The 21,276-nt window shown below is 38.7% G+C and overlaps 1 protein-coding gene across 2 annotated transcripts; it reads right to left on the reverse strand.

The window, feature by feature from the left end:
• Nucleotides 1-19,276: 19,276 nt before the first annotated feature.
• fancf (FA complementation group F) lies at nucleotides 19,277-20,822 on the reverse strand. Of its 2 annotated transcripts, none has more exons than XM_023272832.3 (2): nucleotides 20,723-20,822; nucleotides 19,277-20,488 (listed from the first exon to the last, which is right to left on the reverse strand). In XM_023272832.3, exon 2 carries the CDS (start codon nucleotides 20,449-20,451, stop codon nucleotides 19,411-19,413), a length of 1,041 nt encoding a protein of 346 aa, XP_023128600.2. In that variant the 5' UTR covers nucleotides 20,452-20,488; nucleotides 20,723-20,822; the 3' UTR covers nucleotides 19,277-19,410. The 2 variants fall into 2 exon arrangements, with proteins under 2 accessions (XP_023128600.2, XP_023128601.2); XM_023272833.3 differs by having other exon boundaries at nucleotides 19,277-20,613; nucleotides 20,723-20,815.
• Between the last annotated feature and the right edge of the window lie 454 nt (nucleotides 20,823-21,276).

The raw sequence follows: 21,276 nt of genomic DNA on the forward strand, positions 1-21,276 counted from the left end.
GATTATTATGTGGTTCAAAAAGCACAAAATGATAGGATGTTGCCTAAAATTGTCATGTATGATATGTGGTTCAAAAAATGTCATAGTGCAATATATTGTCAAAATAGTATGTTATTCAAGAAAACATCAGAGTATAATATGTCATCTAAAAAATGCCATAGAATAATATTTCATTGCACAAGTAAAAGTATAGTAAGTTTTAAAACTGTTCAAATTCTTATATGTTGCTAAAAAAAAAAAACCCAAAAAAACCAAAAAAAGGTCAGTAATAAAAAAGCCTATAGTATAGTGTGTCGCCCAACAAACATCATAGTATAGCTTGTCGCTCTAAAAACGTCATAGTATAACCTTTAGTCCACAGCTGTCAGTAGGTGAGGAGCAACACAAAAACAGTCCAAACGCTGGTTTCCAGAGGGTTAGACGAGTATTTATTTGAAAGAGTAAGTTTACAACAACACAACATGTGAGGGGGTTAAAAGTAAATGGGTGTTAGTAAAATAAAAATAAATAAACAGAACTAAAAGTGAACTTCATGTTGACATTGATGGGCATTCCAACCAGGAAAAAAGTCAAAGATAATCAATTCTAAAAAAATCTCTTCCTGTCCACCTCTTAAAACCAAAAAGACACCGCAGTAGCACCCTAAACTAAAACTACCAATGGGTTCTCTGTTTTCCTTTCTGAACAATTCAAAGGTCCCTCTCTATCTCCCCACACATCCACCAACCACTGGAACACATCTCCAAAGTTCTGCCGGGCCAGCTCAGCTTCCCCTCAGAAGAAGTTCCTCCACCTGCCAGATGAAGGAGCCTTTTGAGAGGCAGCTGGCATCGTGATTGGACTGTACTTTGGTCTGTTCCAATCCAGCTTCAGCTCCAGAGACGGCAGGCGGGACGAGTCAACGGAGGCCTGGTGGACGAAGGCATGCAGCTGAGTACAATCCAGAAAACAACAGAGGAGGAGTGCAGCGGCCCAGAGCCAGAACAAACAGTAGCATCATATGTCTCTGAGAAAACATCATAGTATAGCCTTTGGTATGAAAAAATGGCATCATATACATCGTATATTGTACAAATAAGTCAAAGGAAAGAGACATACATTGTAGAATTGTAGTAACTGTGGGCTGACTGATTTACTGATTATTAGTATTTTATTTTTTACTGATTTACGGTAATAAATACATTTAAAAATGGCGCTACTTTGGCTCTGAACCTTAATCTACCTGTGGTCGCTCTGTCTTCTGGAGTGATTTGATTGGTTATATGTCACGAATAAAACTTCTTTAACATCTGTAAACAAAACAACAACGTGATCAACAAAGTTTTCTGTTAGAGTTTGTGTTCTTCAAAGTTTAGCTCCAAGATTTTAAATACTTAATTTACTGCAAATGAATATCTACTCCAAATGTGTCACTAATAATCATTATCAGCCTTAAAAACCCACAAAACACCCCTCTATACTCGACCACACTTAGTACAGTCCGGTTCCCCCCTTCTATAAATCTGCTTGGAATCTTCCACTTCCTGTTTGTCAAAGTGACCTTCTACCTGACAGGTTTTGATGGAGCTCATGCAACAAACATTTTGGGTAACTGCACTTTAATATGGATGGATGACACTGAATTAGAGTCTGTTTTAATGAGACTGAGTTAAGATGTGTAGCTGTCATTAAATAGGAAATTATTTCTCAGAATTCACAGAGAAAAGTCTGAAATGTTTGCTAGGTTAGCGTCCCACATGTTCTTTGGCTCAGCTAAAGCTAACTCTGTCCAACTTCTGGCTCTCTTGAGTTGTTGTTCCGTTAAAATATCTTCGCTAGAAGGTGCTGAAGCTCAGAAGACTGAGAATGTTTGTTTACAAATAAGCTCATTCTCAAGTCTATCCTACTGACCTCTTTTGTGTTGAACTTTCCCTACACTTAGGAGTTAATTGACAGAGCCAGCAATCCAGACTCAGGTCTCATTTATGTAGAGATTAAACTTCTGTGTCATTCATTGATGTTAAAGTGCAGTTTTCAAATGTTTGTTGCACATGCTCCCGACCAAACCAGTCCAGGTGGAAGACGATTGTGAAAGAGAAAACTCCAGAGGATGAATATCACACATTTATGTTGGAAATAAATGTCTTTACATTAGACATTGTCATGCAAATTTGGATTTACCTTTAATGATGTTTCAAATCTTTGTTGAGTGTTTTGTTGATGTTGGTTTCTAAATGTTTTTTTGACACTCGGCCCAAAAATTAAAAACCTACGGCTCACAAGCTGCAACAATTCACACATTATCAAATATCTTTCTGACTAAACTAAGATAAAAAGTGAAAAACTGCCTGATTCCCTGCATCATGAATGTAAATCTTTTTGGTTTTTATGACAGTAAACTGAATATATTTGGGTTTTGACATTTTATAAACCAAAACAAGAAATGAAGTTACTGGAGAAAACAATCAACAGATTAATGGGCAAAGAAAATGTGTTTTCCAACATATATGGCTGAATTACTCCAACATTACAAGATACATACAATTTGAATTCAATTTTATTTATATAATGCCAATTACAGGCTCAAATTGTCTCAAGACCTTTTATTTTTATATTTTTTTGTCATATTATAATTAATGACAAGTAAAAAATTTAAACCTCTCGACATAATCCATTTATTTTTGGTTTTTTAAGAGACTAATCGAAACTACAAATAACTTTCTCCACTAAAACTAATAAACATGAGGTCGAAATAGAAGGAAGCAGTTTTAAATACTGCAGTCCACCCCGACTCCAAGAATAAAGTATCTCAACAAAAACTAAATCTGCATGGTGGATTCCATTAAAGTCCTAATAAATGATAATAAAGTGTGATACTAAAGGTTGTGGTGCTAAAAAATGTCAAAGTAAAGATATCAATTTGAACATCTGGATGGAGGTTGATAAAAGTTGACCTCCCTTCATTTCTCTGGAGCCGACTCCATGGATTTATGGATGGTGGTTAAAGACCTGCTCTTCTAGTGGTCTTCCTTCTAGTCGCTGTAAAAAGTCAGTCCATCCTGGCCGACTCACACCTCTTCATGACAAACTTGTTCTGCCTCCGACCTGGTGGAAAACTCCAGAAACTCGGGAAAAACCTTGTGGAGAACTCGAAGAACTCGTCGTTCCATCAGTGTTTAACTTCCGGGCTCATCTTGGAAGAGTACGTGCCAGAAAGACCACGACCAAGCAGCCTTGAGATCTTAGGTCGCGTCTCCCTCAGGTGGGTGTCAACGGTGTTCACGGTCAGGTCTGTGGTAATCCTGTCAAAAAACAAAACAAAAAAAAAAATCTAGATTATAAATCAACATGTAACCAAAGCACTCAGGGTATAACGCCATAGTATAGGATGTAGTTAAGAAAATGTCAAAGTATAGTATACTTTACTCAAGAATAACATAGTATGGCCTGTAGTTCATAGTATAGCATGTCGGCAAAAAACCCCCCGTAGATTATTATGTGGTTCAAAAAGCACAAAATGATAGGATGTTGCCTAAAATTGTCATGTATGATATGTGGTTCAAAAAATGTCATAGTGCAATATATTGTCAAAATAGTATGTTATTCAAGAAAACATCAGAGTATAATATGTCATCTAAAAAATGCCATAGAATAATATTTCATTGCACAAGTAAAAGTATAGTAAGTTTTAAAACTGTTCAAATTCTTATATGTTGCTAAAAAAAAAAACCCCAAAAAAACCAAAAAAAGGTCAGTAATAAAAAAGCCTATAGTATAGTGTGTCGCCCAACAAACATCATAGTATAGCATGTCGCTCTAAAAACGTCATAGTATAACCTTTAGTCCACAGCTGTCAGTAGGTGAGGAGCAACACAAAAACAGTCCAAACGCTGGTTTCCAGAGGGTTAGACGAGTATTTATTTGAAAGAGTAAGTTTACAACAACACAACATGTGAGGGGGTTAAAAGTAAATGGGTGTTAGTAAAATAAAAATAAATAAACAGAACTAAAAGTGAACTTCATGTTGACATTGATGGGCATTCCAACCAGGAAAAAAGTCAAAGATAATCAATTCTAAAAAAATCTCTTCCTGTCCACCTCTTAAAACCAAAAAGACACCGCAGTAGCACCCTAAACTAAAACTACCAATGGGTTCTCTGTTTTCCTTTCTGTACAATTCAAAGGTCCCTCTCTATCTCCCCACACATCCACCAACCACTGGAACACATCTCCAAAGTTCTGCCGGGCCAGCTCAGCTTCCCCTCAGAAGAAGTTCCTCCACCTGCCAGATGAAGGAGCCTTTTGAGAGGCAGCTGGCATCGTGATTGGACTGTACTTTGGTCTGTTCCAATCCAGCTTCAGCTCCAGAGACGGCAGGCGGGACGAGTCAACGGAGGCCTGGTGGACGAAGGCATGCAGCTGAGTACAATCCAGAAAACAACAGAGGAGGAGTGCAGCGGCCCAGAGCCAGAACAAACAGTAGCATCATATGTCTCTGAGAAAACATCATAGTATAGCCTTTGGTATGAAAAAATGGCATCATATACATCGTATATTGTACAAATAAGTCAAAGGAAAGAGACATACATTGTAGAATTGTAGTAACTGTGGGCTGACTGATTTACTGATTATTAGTATTTTATTTTTTACTGATTTACGGTAATAAATACATTTAAAAATGGCGCTACTTTGGCTCTGAACCTTAATCTACCTGTGGTCGCTCTGTCTTCTGGAGTGATTTGATTGGTTATATGTCACGAATAAAACTTCTTTAACATCTGTAAACAAAACAAAAACGTATCAACAAAGTTTTCTGTTAGAGTTTGTGTTCTTCAAAGTTTAGCTCCAAGATTTTAAATACTTTAATTTACTGCAAATGAATATCTACTCCAAATGTGTCACTAATAATCATTATCAGCCTTAAAAACCCACAAAACACCCCTCTATACTCGACCACACTTAGTACAGTCCGGTTCCCCCTTCTATAAATCTGCTTGGAATCTTCCACTTCCTGTTTGTCAAAGTGACCTTCTACCTGGACAGGTTTTGATGGAGCTCATGCAACAAACATTTTGGGTAACTGCACTTTAATATGGATGGATGACACTGAATTAGAGTCTGTTTTAATGAGACTGAGTTAAGATGTGTAGCTCTGTCATTAAATAGGAAATTATTTCTCAGAATTCACAGAGAAAAGTCTGAAATGTTTGCTAGGTTAGCGTCCCACATGTTCTTTGGCTCAGCTAAAGCTAACTCTGTCCAACTTCTGGATCTCTTGAGTTGCTTGTTGTTAAAATATCTTGCTGTAGGTGCTGAAGCTCAGAAAGTCTGAGATGTTTGTTCAAAATAAGCTCATTCTCAAGTCTTATCCTACTGTCCTCTTTTGTTTGAACTTTCCCTAAACTTAGGAGTTAATGACAGAGCAGCACATCCAGACTCAGTCTCATTTATGTAGAGATTAAACTTCTGTGTCATTCATTGATGTTAAAGTGCAGTTTTCAAATGTTTGTTGCACATGCTCCCGACCAAACCAGTCCAGGTGGAAGACGATGTGAAGAGAAAACTCCAGAGGATGAATATCACACATTTATGTTGGAAATAAATGTCCTTTAATTAGACATTGTCATGCAAATTTGGATTTACCTTTAATGATGTTCAAATCTTTGTTGAGTGTTTTGTTGATGTTGGTTTCTAAATGTTTTTTGACACTCGGCCCAAAAGATTAAAACCTTCTACGGCTCACAAGCTGCAACAATTCACACATTATCAAATATCTTTCTGACTAAACTAAGATAAAAAGTGAAAAACTGCCTGATTCCTGCATCATGAATGTAAATCTTTTTGGTTTTTATGACAGTAAACTGAATATATTTGGGTTTGACATTTTATAAACCAAAACAAGAAATGAATTACTGGAGAAAACAATCAACAGATTAATGGGCAAAGAAAATGTGTTTTCCAACATATATGGCTGAATTACTCCAACATTACAAGATACATACAATTTGAATTCAATTTTATTTATATAATGCCAGTTACAGGTCAAATTGTCTCAAGACGCTTTATTTTTATATTTTTTTGTCATATTTTAATTATGACAAAGTAAAAAATTTAAACCTCTCGACTAATCCCATTTATTTTTGGTTTTTTAAGAGACTAATCAACAACTAAAATAACTTTCTCCACTAAAACTAATAAACATGAGGTCAAATAGAAGGAACAGTTTTAAATACTGCAGTCCCACGACTCCAAGAATAAAGTATCTCAACAAAAACTAAATCTGCTGGTGGATTCCATTAAAGTCCTAATAAATGATAATAAAGTGTGATACTAAAGGTTTGTGGTGCTAAAAATGTCAAAGTAAAGATATCAAGTTGAACATCTGGATGGAGGTTGATAAAAGTTGACCTCCCTTCATTTCTCTGGAGCCGACTCCATGGATTTTATGGATGGTGGTTAAAGACCTGCTCTTCTAGTGGTCTTCCTTCTAGTCGCTGTAAAAAGTCAGTCCATCCTGGCCGACTTCAACACCTCTTCATGACAACTTGTTCTGCCTCCGACCTGGTGGAAACTCCAGAAACTCGGGAAAACCTGTGGAGACTCGAAGAACTCGGGGCTGCACAGTGGCGTAGTGGTTAGCACTTTCGCCTTGCAGCGAGAAGATCCCTGGTTCGCGTCCCGGCTTTCCCGGGATCTTTCTGCATGGAGTTTGCATGTTCTCCCTGTGCATGCGTGGGTTTTCTCCGGGTACTCCGGCTTCCTCCCACAGTCCAAAAATATGCTGAGGTTAATTGGTCATTCTAAATTGCCCGTAGGTGTGAATGTGTGAGTGATTGTTTGTCTATATATGTAGCCCTGCGACAGACTGGCGACCTGTCTAGGGTGTCCCCTGCCTTCGCCCGAGTCAGCTGGGATAGGCTCCAGCACCCCCCGCGACCCTAGTGAGGAATAAGCGGTGTATAGATAATGGATGGATGGATGGACTCGAAGAACTCGTCGGGCGGGGGAAGGTGTGGTGGGTGGTGGGGGGAGGTGGGGGAGTAGAGGGGGGAGGCCGCCACCCACCTCCCCACCTACTCTCCGCCCAGACTCCGCCTTGGCTCCACCCATGTGGTGACTTCAGAAACTACGATGCCAAAGGGACGACGAAATTATTTCTATTTATCTGATCTGTAGCTCAGTGAGTTAAGGATTTGCCTATGGAGCTGCAGGTCGCTGGTTCAAGACCAGACACTTCTTAAATTTTCTCAAAATTCTGACAAAGACAAAGAAAGAAAAAGGCCCATGGCGGGTCTTGAACCTGCGACCTTCCACTTGGTAGTCCGTCTTCTTACTCCCTGAGCTATTCGCTCAGATACAAATTCTTTGTTTTTTTGCGCATTTATCATCTATTTTTTGTCGTTTTCGAGTTTTTTTTTAACTCGAGTCTCGACTCGACCGTTTTTCTCAGGAGGTTGGACTTCAGCCTTTGTGCTGGAGGGTGGAACCCTCAGTTCCAAGACTTTCCAAAGCCTCCAGACCTCCCGAGTCCTCAGGACCTGAGCTTTCACACAGTCTGAGGGCTGAAATTTTCTAAGTCCCACAGTAGTTCTCTGTTAGTTTGAACCTTCAGACAGTCCAAGGACTGAAATCCTCTAAGTTCCTGAGTAGTTCTCTGTTAGTTTGAACCTTCAGACAGTCCAAGGACTGAAATTTTACAAGTTTCTCAGTACTTCTCTGTTAGTTTGAACCTTCAGACAGTCCAAGGACTGAAATCTTAAAAGTTTCTCAGTACTTCTCTGTTAGTTTGAACCTTCAGACAGTCTGAGGACTGAAATTTTAAAAGTTCCTGAGTACTTCTCTGTTAGTTTGAACTTTCTGGTTAACAGAAGCCTTAAAACTTGTGACCATGAGTCTTGATTTCACATTTAGACCATCCATCTGAGTTGTTCTCAGACCTTCAGCTGTGGCTTTTTTAGAAATCCTTAACAAACTTTGATTCTCTTCACTGAACAGTAAAGTTTGTGGAGATCAGAAGGTAACATTAGTTTGATCAATGCCTTCAACCATTAGTAGACTTTATCTGGAAAGCAGTTTTCTTAAATGAGTTCTTAGTAAATCTGTCCACAATCAAACCAAGAACATAGAAAGAGGAAATGTTTGAAGAAACAACTTGATGTTTTCATTTCAGACTAGAAAACGCGTTAAGACATTTATCTGTTTTTGCTCTTTTTGATCGTTTTATTGTCTCTTCTTTTTATTTGATCTTCCAAGGTCTAACTGGTGTCTTTTCAAATGTTTTGTCTTTAGTTTGGCACTTCTTAAATGTTTAGAAAAGAATAAAAGGTGAGAAAAGAGCAAAACTAATGTCTGATTTGATTTCCAAATGTTTTGTCTTTTTAATGTTTGTTAATTTTTCAAATGTTTTATCGGCTTGTTTGAAAAATTTCCTTTTCTTTCCCCGTGTTTAATTTTTTGATTAAATCTTTGTTGAGGTTTTTCTTTTTAAATGTTTTATCACCTTTTAATGTTTAATTTTCTTTTTAAATGCTTCATTGTATTTTCTGTTTAATTCCTATTTAAAGTTTTATTGTCTTTAATATTTAATTTTCTAATTAAACATTTAATTTTTTTAATTCAATGGTTTGTCTTTTTAAAGGTTTAATAATCTAATTAAATGTTTTGTATTTTTAAAAATGTTTAATATTCTTGTTTAATTGTATTTTTTAAAGGTTTAAGTATCCAAAATATTTCGTCTTTAATGTTTAATATTTTTTAAAATAATTTTGTTTAATTTCATAATTACATGTTTTGTATCTTCTCTTTAATTATCTAATTAAATATTTTGTCTGTTTAATATAATTTATTTGTATGTAATGTTTAATTTTCTTTCTAAAATTTTTATTGTATTAAATGCTTTTTTCCTTTGATTTAATTGCTTTATTTATGTAGTATATTTCTTTAATCATTTTTTTCTGTCAAGATTTTAACCCCAACCTTAAAAATGAAATAAACCCTTAAATCACAACAAAAATACTTCTGTTGTCACAATCATGAGTTAGTCAATTATTCAGTTTATCAATTCAACTTTATTTGTTTAGCACCTTTCACACATGAAAAAACTAAACAAGCAAAGAGAGAAAACTATGCTAAAACTATGATTAAAACTCAGTAACATTTAAAAAAAAAAAAAAAAGATTTAACATCGTAATAAAACGTGTCCAGGGGATGGAGGGAGTTTATTGAAGTCTTCTTCGGCTCACATGGTAAATCATTTAAAATATAAACTTGATATTCAAGTCTAAGGAAACTACAGAGCGACAGAAGAACCAACAATATCTCCTGTTTTCTCCTTTAATGAGTCGACTCTTCTTGTGCTTTCAGACCAAAGAACTACAGACTCTTCACAACCTGCTCAAACTCTTGGTACAGGACCTCATCACACGGGTCAAGAAGGTTTCCTTCTCCTCATTTCTACTCTGAAGCTCACCTTCTCAAACTGCTGACAAATGTTTCTGCTGCTCTAAAGTCTGGTCTCCAGAACTTCCTACAAACTCTCACAGTCTCTTCTGCTGCAGGTTGCTATGTAGAACTGTTGCAGAAAACCTCACTAAACCACATGGAGGGGCCTCAAGATAGTCGTCCAAATGAAACCATACAAAAACCAAACTAGCACAACCCAAACACTAAAGTCTCCTGCAGCCTACCAGAGAACCTCTGAGAACAGAGAATCAGGACAGGAACTCTTACCTTCTGGACAACCAACGTTGGTTCACAAATAAGAACACAGAATGTGTCTGACCAGAAACCTCTAAAGACTCACTACAGCCAAGATAAAGACACAACTCAGCTGCATCAAATCCACTAATCACTGCACACATCAGCACCATGTGCTAACTGTGGCTAAAGAACCACATTTACCAAGACAACTATCCAGTACAAAGCCCTAAAACACACTAAGAAACACATTAAAGATGATTTTACTGCTGGAAGCTGCAAGCCAACGCCTAAAGAACAAACTGAAGCAACGGAGCCAAACCCGGTTCAGTGGTGAAGAGAAGCAGAGGAAATGTTTGTCTGCAGCCACATAAAGCAGGAAGACACTGAGCTGCTCAGGTGTTCCTGATAACACCAAGCAGCCACCTGGACAGCCAATAGGAACACAGCTTACTGGAAGTCCAGAGGGCTGGGTTAGTAAAGGAAATTTAGTTTAAAGTTGAAGCAGAAAGTTAACAAAGAAAGTTGAAAACCACCTTCTGATACCTGAAATCTCTGAGTTTTCACACAAAGAACACCTGAACATGTCAAACTGGTTCCATAGTAGAACCATCATTGTAAAAATGTCATAGTATGGTGTGTTGCTCAAAAAACATTAGGACCCGGTTGTCTAGGGTCACTGAGGAGCAACACAAAAACAGGACAAACGCTGGTTTCCAGGGGGTTAGGCGGCTATTTATTTGAAAGAGTAAGTTTATAACAACACATGTGAGCAGAAAAATCACAAAGTCTGTCTTTAGTTCAGCTGAAAATATTAGTTTTTGTCTTTTTTACTGACCAAACTTTTCAGGAAGTAGATGAAGAATAATTGAAGCTCTCATGTAGAAGTCCAACTTATTTTGGATCCTTGTGGAGAGTTTAATCTTAGTATTTGTAAAGCTGTTGAGTTTTTAGAGTCACATGAATCGTTTTGACATTTAATAACCGAGTCCTGAAATAAAATTACAGTTGTGGATTTCTGTCATTTAGTCTGGACTAAACAAATAACAGCAACATGAATCTCAAACCTCATTATGAGGAGTCTGGATTGAGGTTTCTCACTTGATAATGATCAAAACATGAAATTTAGGTTGGTTTAAAGGAATATTCCACCTTAAATCTTTGAATGTTGACCTAAAAAGTTGGTTTCAGGAAGTATTCCACCTACAAGGTCCTCAAACATCCACCTTAAAGGAACATTCCACCAAAAATCCTTGGACATGCACCTAAAATGTTGGTTTTACCGAGTATTCCATCCAAAATCCTCAAAGAGACCTGAGGGGCTGGTTAAAAGGAATATTTCACCTAAAACCTCAAATATAGACCCGAAAGGGTGGTTTAGAAAAAAATCCTTCAATGTAGACCAAAAAAGTCAGTATGGAGGAATATTCCACCTGAAATGTAGAGCTGAGAAGTTGGTTTGGAAGAATATACCATCCTAAACATCCATACATGTAGACTAAAAGAGGTTTGGAAGAAAATTCCACCTAAAATCTTTCAATGTGGACCAAAAAAATCTTGGTGTAAAGGAGTATTCCACCTTAAATGTAGACCTAAAGGATGGTTTGGAGTAATATTCTACACTAAAATCTTCCAATGTAGACCTAAAAGGTTGATCTGATGGTATATTCTACACAACATCCTGGAACATTTACCTAAAAGGTTGGTTCAATGGTATCATTCCCAGAAGAACCCTTGAACATCGGGCTTAATGGTATATTCCACCCAAAATACCAAGAAGTCAGTGTAAAGGAAATGTAGACCTAAAAGGATTGTTTAAAGGAATATTTCAACGATTATGGTCAGCATTTAATAATCTGTTATCAGTCAGAACCCTGGCAAACTTATTTTCATCAGTTTTTTTAGTGGAAGTCACAAATAAAGGAGCTCTTGGTTTTTCCCGGCGTTACTAAGTCAAAAGCTGCTGTTTCAACACAGACATGTTCACATCCATCCACAAACCTCTCAGCACTCAAACACCCACAGACGGGAGGCCGGCTGGACCGAGGCTCGGCGGCGTCCTCAGACCCACGAGTCGGGGAGTCTGTGAACTTGTTGGTCCGGTTTGAAGGCCTCTGTGTGGTCCAGTTGAAGTCCACGTAGTCGGTGTTGGCTTTGAACCACAGCGACTGGCCACCATCAGGTGGACCAGCTCGTCCTCGTAGGACTCCTTCTGTAACCTTGAGGGAACCACAGGAACATTCAGTAGCTGTTGGAGTTCTTCCTGTCAGGCTCGTGGTAGAACGGCTCTGAAGAATCTTGTACTTGTCTTATCTGGAACAATCTAACATCCTAAACTGTTAACAGCAGTGTAAAGAAGCAAACACACAGACATAGATTAGGACTCAAGCTTCCTGGCTCATCTTGGAAGAGTACGTGAATCATTGACAAGGATGCAGCAACTCAGTTTTATTGAGTTTCATTATTTTCATGAAAATTTACACTTTTACTGTTTCTTTATAGACAACCTACTGTGACCCAATGCACACTTATTATTCACCCTACTTGTGTTTGTATCTAAATAAATAATACTTATCTGCTTGTATCCCTGCTTTCGTGCTGTTAGCATTTATATGTCAATTGTGTATATGTCTAAGTATTTTAAATTATTTTTGTCATGCTTAATGATTCAGTTCAATGTACCTGTTTCCTGTAAATGGCAATAAACTCTATTCTGTTCTATTCTATCTCCATGTATATAACAGCCTATAGCTGTAGAGAGAGAGAGAGATAGATAAATAGATATAAATTATTGTTTGATTACCTTAACAATTAAATATTTTGATCTAAAAACATATTTTCTATATATGTATATTTCTTATCTTTCTGTTTTGTTCATATAGCTATATAATTATTTACAATGTAAATTTTACATTTATGTATGTAATGACTGAATGTAGAAAGACTTTCCATTTTTTTAATCAAATGTTCTGTATTAATAGCACATGTTTTGACATTGACAATAAAGTAAATCACATGAAAATCGGTTGAGAAAAGAGCAAATTATGATTTATTTTCAATGTACATGGATTGCTTTTAATGGGAACGTTGCCCCCTTCAAGATGGCTGCCACGTAGGCACGTAGCTTAGCCGGCTGCTACAGCGCGCTAGCGTATCTAGTCTTCTATATATATCTATGGGTACAACTACCCACCCTGGACAGAAAGCCCCGCACAGAGCCATTTGACTGACAGCTCAGTCCACCAATTTAAAGCAAAGGCGTTTGTCTTTGCTTTTACTTGGTGGACTGAGGAATGACAAAATGAAAAAGCAAATACCAAATGGAAAAGACAATGATAAAATGGAAAAATAAAAGGAAAAATAGCGAAAAGGGAAAAGCAAAGACAAAATTTTCCTTTTTATTTATTTATTTATTTCTCTTTATATTTCCACATTTATTTATTTATTTCTCTCTATATTTCCACATTTATTTCCCTTTATATTTCCACATTATTTATTTATTTCTCTTTATATTTCCACATTTATTTATGTATCTATTTCTCCTTATATTTCCATATTTATTTCCTTATTTATTTATTTATTTATATTTTATTGTGGCACTCCTGTGACTCCATACTTGAGGAAAGAGAGTTAAGAACAAAAAAGCAGATGGGAATAGGCCTGTTGATCTCTCTTGATAAAAATAAAAAAGGATGAAAACAATGACAAGTACAACTAAACAAGAAATCTGTGGAAAATAATGCAAATAATACATGATAATACAAAAAATGCAATATGAAATAGGTCTGTATCAAAAACACATGCTTGTACTAACATATTCATATGCACAGAGAATGTTTTATGTTGGTTTGCTACCGGATTCAATGGAAAAAATGCCAGAATGATCACCAGATCCAAGTTATTATGAATATTTATTGAATTTGTACTCTTTTAGGGCAATAAACTATGTAGATTTGGATTTCTGATTGTGATTTGGGGCAAAATGAGCAGTTTAAATATGTCAACTTTGGCTTAAGAAAATTATTATGGGGAATTGTTTAATATTTTCAGACATTTTATATAGTTAATTTAAATATTAATCATCATATTAATTGGCAATGAAAACGATCAGTAGTTGCAATCCTTGCTTGCACACACAAATATTACTGTATGTTCAGAATGTGCCAATTTGGATATACAGAGAGCATCTTATGTAGTTCACAAACTAAACTTGAACATGATGTGAATGTTTCCATATCTGTTGTGTATTAAATTCAGGGATAGAGGTCTTATGGGAGACAGTAAAAACTGAAGTCAGAGAATCAGAAATGTGATATTACCGCCTGTGGCTGCTCTGTGCTTCTCTGCAGATTGTCCAACACATCACTCTGGAGGCCCACAAACTGCTACCCTTCACTGAGGTGGTAAATAATTCAGGAAAAGATGGCGTCCATCACCAGGCAGCACTCTGAGATTCTTCCTACAAGAGCTCGGTGGTGTGTTCGAGTACGGATCAGAGATTTAGATTCTCATTGTATCTGTTGTAAAAATGCAACTGGTGCCATTATTTAAAGCTGCCGGGTGTGGTACAGTCAATGAAGAGGTCATTTAGAACTAAAATTCAACAATTGTTGTGCTTCTTGCATCAAATTTCCTAGAGTTGCAGCTGAGAAACTTTAGCACAAAAAATTAGTTTTTCATTAAAATTAGTGTTTTCCGTCAGGCTCTTTCATTAAATTTCCCCAGATATACCTTATCAATATCATCCAAGGTTGCTTTTGTTGGCTTTGTGAAGCCGTAACTGAGTGATTTGGAGGATTTTCCATCATTTTTAAGTTTCAGAAAATAGCTCAGGCCTTGAGGGGGTAAATGTGTAGGTGTTCCACTGTCCTCTGACTGGAGGAAAAGGAGAACATGTTCTCTTTACCGCTCCTCTCTAAGAGAAATGATGGACAGGCATGAAGTTTGTGGGGGTGGGGGTTAAGGTGTTGGCCACTGGTTTTATGCACATGATGGACAGACTGAGTACTTTACTGTGTTGACTGATGGTTCGATCACAGGAAGCAGCTCCATGTCTGAATCATCCTCAGCAGCAGCAGCAGCAGTGGCAGCAATTACAATAAATCTCAGCTTCTTCTCCCCTGATTATCTGCCCAACTGAGGAGGGAAACCATTAACGCTCACCGCCGCCTGCTCCCCGGTGCACATGTTAATTTGACAGAAAACACAATTGTGTCAGCACTCACGTGGAACATGTTTTCTCATGCCCAACCAGCCGCGCACTGGTCATGGCTGTTACACCGGTGACGTGCTCAGTAATTGGGCGAGATCCGGCGTCAGCGTTTCATTCATAGGTGGAGATTCTCTGCCTGTAACATCGACCCTTCCTGCCTCTGCAGCATCTCATTGTGATGTTGTGAGGGCGAGGGAAAGGGGGATTGAGTGGTTGTCGGTGTGTGGGGCAGGTGCAGTTTGGCTCCTGGGGGACTGTAATGGGATGAGGCCCAGCCAGAATGAGTGTTTGATGACGGGGTTGCACGCCTCCTCTGGGACTCCGCCTGCATGCAATTATCCTCCTGATCCCTCCTCTTCTGTCTCGTCTACAACCCAAAATGTCTTCAGAAATATTTCCAGCGTGCAGACTCAATATCTGTTCATTTGCATTGTAAAATTCAACTCCTTCACAGGCTAGAATATGACGTAAGTAAACTGCAAATTTCAAAGCGGTATTGGAATAATTAAAGTTTTATGACACCCTCCAGTGTGACATTACAGCACCTCAGGGCGATTGAATTTAGACACACCTCCTTCTCCACCCTTGTTAATTGCTTTATTAATGGACAGCTTCTTGACCCAAAATTAGTTTTAGACAAAATGACATGTTATGCGCCACTGATCTCCTCCCACTGCAACACATGAGCAGCCTGAAATGACTATTTTCATCAGCCATGTTTCCAAACTGACTCCTGAACCTCGTCCTTGTTGTTGTGACGAAGCTAAAGATGCTCCGTCACAAAAACAGAGAAATGCAAATTGTTCCCACTGCAAAAATCTCCATTTCCTCAGCTCCCTGCAACAATGAGAAGCATCTGCTATCCTCAGTTTGTTCAGCACTTTACTTCCCAGCCCCACTTAAACATTTATAAGCACCAAACTGGATTTCATATCGCTCACAGTAATGAGGCAGAGAAACAGAGGTGCCAATTTCAGACCTGCCGTTTGTCTGCAATGAGAACTGAATGCTGTGTTCAGTTGGTTTTCCTCCTCAGAACTGGCTTCCTACAGTTGCATGTGAGGTCATCTATCATAGTACATCCAGTTAGTTCCCCTCCCCCATATCAGATCACGTTGACAGCTCCATACATGCTCATATAGTATCACACACACAGACAAAGGATGATTAGATTTCACATGATACTCTCACTACTGGCAGGTCCTTTACCAACGCTGAGAGAAACCTGGATAAAATCACGATCACATGTAAGCAGATAAGTTTGGATTTTGTCTCTTGATCTGCTGCACATTATATTTCATGTCACATGTAGAAAAACAGGTGTTTGTGATTATTTTCATAATCCTTTCTCAAGTAATCAATTAACAAATGATGTGGATATCATCAGAATTGCAGAGCCTTAGGTATGTCATCACTGGTCTTGTTTTGTCCAAAACTCATATCATGTCCAAAACCTTAAGCTATTTAGGTTAATATAATATAAAGACATTAATTTAAAATAATGTTAAGACATGAAAATACATTTTTACATGTGAGAAGCTTAAACAAAGGGCATTTGTCTTTTTTTAAAAAAAAGAAACATTTCAAACAATTAAATGATTATCAACTTGGTTATTAATTTTTCTCGAGTGGCCAATCAATCACTTCATCACTGCAGCTCTGCTTTCTTTTGTACTACAAACCAACTCCCTCCCTCTCCTCAACTTACAGTGTTGTTTCTGCAACCACAGCGCTTCACTGGACTCTGACAGAGCAGATTTTTTTTGGGATGTCATGCAGAGGACAATGAGAAAACCTTTCTCACAAGCTGCACCAGCATGACACACATTTACAGCGATCTTCTCCTCACAGCTTCACAGCAACAAACCAGATTACAGCATCAGCCTCTGGCCCTCGCTGCTCGTCTGATGGCGGCGGCCACCGATCATCAGCAGGCTCTGAGTGGGACACAGGTGTTCGGTGGGGTCCTCCTGCCTCTGTGATCCGTCACCGAGGCCACGCCAGGGCCAGGCTGGAGCGGCTTAGGCACGTGCCGAGGGAGGGCTCTACCCTCCCACAGCCTCCCCCTCAGAGGACTCCCTATTCACTCCACCAGATGGTGGCTGGCTCTGAGTTTTAATGAATGTTATCCTTCATGACCCTTTAGAAGCTGCAGAACAGCCGTCCCCCTCAGCACGTCGCACTGCAGTTTGTTACCCCACGCTGACAGGGAACAATATTACACTGGATGGAATATGAAATAAGGCAGGGAATACAGGATGCTTCAGCTGTGATTTAACATCCACATAAGACATTACCTCAGAGTAAAACACAAATACCACACATGGACAAATCTGAAATTCTATGGCTGAGACTGACAAGTTTGAGTTTTATCACCTTCAATTTAGAGAACAATGCACCTTTTAATGAGCTGGTTATAGAAAATAACATTGCAGTAACACTACAACCCTACAATCTACTTTACAGAGGGCAATTTGTGGGTAAAAAGCTGCATTATATTAGACTGATGGTCAGTGAAAGTGGTCATTTACATGTGTAGCTAAATACAGCATCTGCCTGTCAAAAAAAATAAGATTCTTTGGCATTTACAGGCTTCATTTTCAGCTTTCAAACATGTCAAATAACTGTTTTTCTTATATAAATATCAGAGGTTTCAGTAAATATAGATTGATAGATGCAAAGCACTGAATTATTGTCTTGATTTTCTTGTAAGCTTCTTGGAGTCTGACACTAACACTTCTGAATCATCTCAACGGCTGCTCACTCTCTCTGCCAATTATGTGTAAGGCTGCTAATAGGAGTGAGAAGCACAAAATCTAAAGAAAAAAATCTGTCAGTGAAACAGCCCAGAGATTAGATGCTAAGGCGCTCCTTGGTTGCAAACAGAGGCTAGAAATTCTCATTTGTTTGTTGAACAAAACTCTAAAAATGGGCAAAACAGAATCAAATTATTTAAATGTATTTATAGGATAAGAGTTGGTTAGATATCTCCAGTCATTGTTGGTTTCTGTCCAGCCGGATGCATATGTTCTTCATTGGTTGGAAATAAATTGGTTGTGTTCATGCTGCCCTATATTCAGTGACCCTTGTCTGTCTCGACGTGAATTGCCTTCACGGTGTGTTAAACGAGCCGTGGCTGTGTTGGTGTTTCCCTCCTCACGGTGGCCGGGGCTCTAATCCGCTGTCTGGCAGAGTTATGTCACACACCAGCTATTGTGGAGGCTTTGATTGAAGACGCCCGGACTGACTAATTGATCCCTCGCCGCAGAGGTGCAAGATCTGAAATGTGTGAATTGGCAGTCAAGTCACATGACTGGCATTAAGCCAGTGAAAATTTATGGGTTTAGATTGTACTGGAGGCGTCACTGACAGATGGTGTGAGAGGAACTGAAAATCATTTTAGGTGTGCACAGTTGGAGAAGGGTAAACTGGACACACAGTGCTTTTGCTCCCTTTGCTTTTTGATATTTCTGTGCAGCCTGTTGTCCTTTAAAACTGTTTAGGTCTGTTAAGGTCTGCTTATTGTGAAGTTTGTTTAGGTCCTCATGAATCAACAGCTGCAGAATAATTTTTAAACAGCACAAATCAATATTTTGGTGGGTGGATGACATTTGTGACGCTGAATGAAACCTTGAGTCTCCAGAGAGCCGTTTATCAGTGTAAACTATTCACTGTCTGACAATTACTTTCAGTTTAATTCAGTCACATCACGTGCTGCCACCTCTCACCAGGCAGCATGTGACGCTACCATCTGTCCAAACCCAGTAAGCTCTGCAGTTTATCAAATATCCAACTGGAATTACTAAAACAAAAAATGAATAACTTCCATTACCACAAGGCAAATAATCATCTCAAGTATTTATAATGCGAAATATTTAGTCTAGTGTTAGACTTTTTCAGTCTACTAAAGTAAACATCTTTATTATTTTGTCTTCTTATCGCAAATGCAAATCATTATGTTGGGTTTCTGTTTGTCTGCATACAGTTACATCTCATTACCTGGAGAAATGTGCATTTTAATTAATTAAAAATGTAATTTGCCTGGAAACTTTGTGTGGACAACAGTCAAGTGTCAATTCATCTGCATTTTGAAAAACAAAAAGCAGCCAAACACAGAGATGTATACCATTTCCACTGTTCTCATACCATTGCTGATACAGTGACTGAATTTTAGCGCTGACATCAAAACTTTCACTGATAGACAAATTGGTTTTGTGTAATAACATGCCTTTTTCATTTAATGAAAGAAAACTGCTGATATCTGGAATGCAAAAAGCTACCAAACCCGAAGCAATGCAGAAACTTTTCCTAAATAAAATGTGGACTAAAATTGGCAAAATTATGATTTTAAACCTTTGATCAGAAATATTGAAGAACATGAGCAGGAAATTCAGTTTTCAGTCATTTATAGTACTCTCTGCCACTGACAAAAATGCACAGAACATTTAAACATTACATTAACATTTACACAATCATTTTGGCCATTTTTCCCAGCTGTAAGAAAAAAATCCCAAATCTGACAGTCACATGTTTAATGCAGACAGAAGGTCTCCCCACACACTCAGACCCTTGACATCAAAGTCTCCATCAGAAATCTTCAAAGCTTTGAGCTCTTTTTCAGTATTCGCCCTCAGAGAAGGACAGGCCTCGAACAAGGCCATAAACTTCTCTGTCAGTTTGTGAAAGGACACTGTGGGGTTTGTGCTGGTTTGAACCCACTCACCCTCACTTATGCAGTACTCCATATCCGAGGCCCATTTTTTCAGTACGTCACAGTATGCATCTCTAAATTTATTGTGCTCTTTTGCCAGGTCTATAAGGAGTGTGGCAGGGAGTGCAGAACACAAACTCTGCAGCACACTGTGTTTATTCTGCAGCCAGTCCAAGAGGAATTCTCGTGGAGCAGTTTGTGCAGCTGAGTTTTTTGTTGTCAGCAGAGCCGCAGTGATGACTAAACAGAATTGTCGCCCTGCTCCTTGACATCCCTGGAGGACACAGCCTAAAAAGTGCTCTGCTGGTCGTGTGTCGCTGCCTCGGCTCAGCAGAGCACCGAGTCTTTCCATCAGCATCCGTCCCTGCACCTCAGCACCAGCAGCTGACAGATCAGTGAGGGGACTCAGGACCTTACAAGCAGCTTTGCACCGAATAATGTGGCTGCAGAGCCCGGTGACATCCTGATACTCACTCTGCATGTTGTCTAGGGGACTCCTTGTGTCAAAGAGCATCTTTATGAGTGAGATGGGCAGTTCAGGATTGTTTAACAGTCCGATGAGCAACAAGTGCTGGAGTCGGGGCAGATCCGAGAAGGAGACCTCAGTATATCCAGGGATGACATCTTGTAAACTCCGATTTGTGAGCTCCAGCTGCTGCTCCATGACCCTCCTTATTGCGGGGTTGTTGTGGAACCTGGAGTGGACGTGTTCACAGTACCGGGCCCAATCAAACGCCCTGGACATGGTGTGTTTGTCCCACTGCTCCACCGCACCGCTGTTCGCCGCACCGCTGTTCGCCGCCACGGCCAGCAGCTCCACCGTGCTCGACAGGTTTTTCAGCACCGCCTCCATGTGGCGCTCTGCTTTCACAGTTTAGTGATGGAAACCACTGAGGAGAAAACACACAACCTAAACATCCACCCGAACTGCCTCCTAACACCGCTAACACAGCTAAACACCGCCCAGCCGGTGCGTTAGCTGCGTGTTAGCCCGAACCGGAGTCAACAAAGTCTGCTGGTAGACACAACAAACAAACTTCCTTTTAACAAACGTGAAACATGAACACAAATACTAGATATGATACATTAGCGAGAGTAAAGTGTGTGTTATTAAGTAAACTCACTTGTCTTTGTTGTTTTCTGTAGCTCGGCGTTAGTTTAATTTGTATCACAGACTATATGTGCCGCCTTCGTCACTGCGCATGCGTCTGAGCGTGCAGAGACCAACTTCTCCTTCATTCAAAATAAAAGCCAGTCGATTAAATAACGTAAGACAAACATTTGAGTTTACCTTTCTATTTATTTATTCTGGCTTACATTTAATACTTTTTTTTTTGCAAACATTACATTAGTGTAATTTAAATGTGACTATAGCTGCAGTACATTAATGGACCAGATCTTACATAGTTAGGGTCTGCTCAGTTGGATCAGATTTGAACATGGGCAATGAAAAAAAATGATCACATCAAAATGTGGCGACGGACATAATATGTCTGGATAAGAAAAGTTGTGCCTTGTTTTTTTTTTTTGTTTTTTTTAAGAAAGTCTGTACAGTGCTGTCAATTTATCTTCCTTCAAAATAAAAGCCATCGATTAGCTAGACAAACAGTACACACATTTTTGGATTTTAATCATTTTCGTTAATGTGTATTTTTTGGCTTACATGCATGCTTACATC

Source organism: Amphiprion ocellaris, chromosome 3 (genome assembly GCF_022539595.1).
Source record: "Amphiprion ocellaris isolate individual 3 ecotype Okinawa chromosome 3, ASM2253959v1, whole genome shotgun sequence".
Taxonomy (NCBI): domain Eukaryota; kingdom Metazoa; phylum Chordata; class Actinopteri; family Pomacentridae; genus Amphiprion; species Amphiprion ocellaris.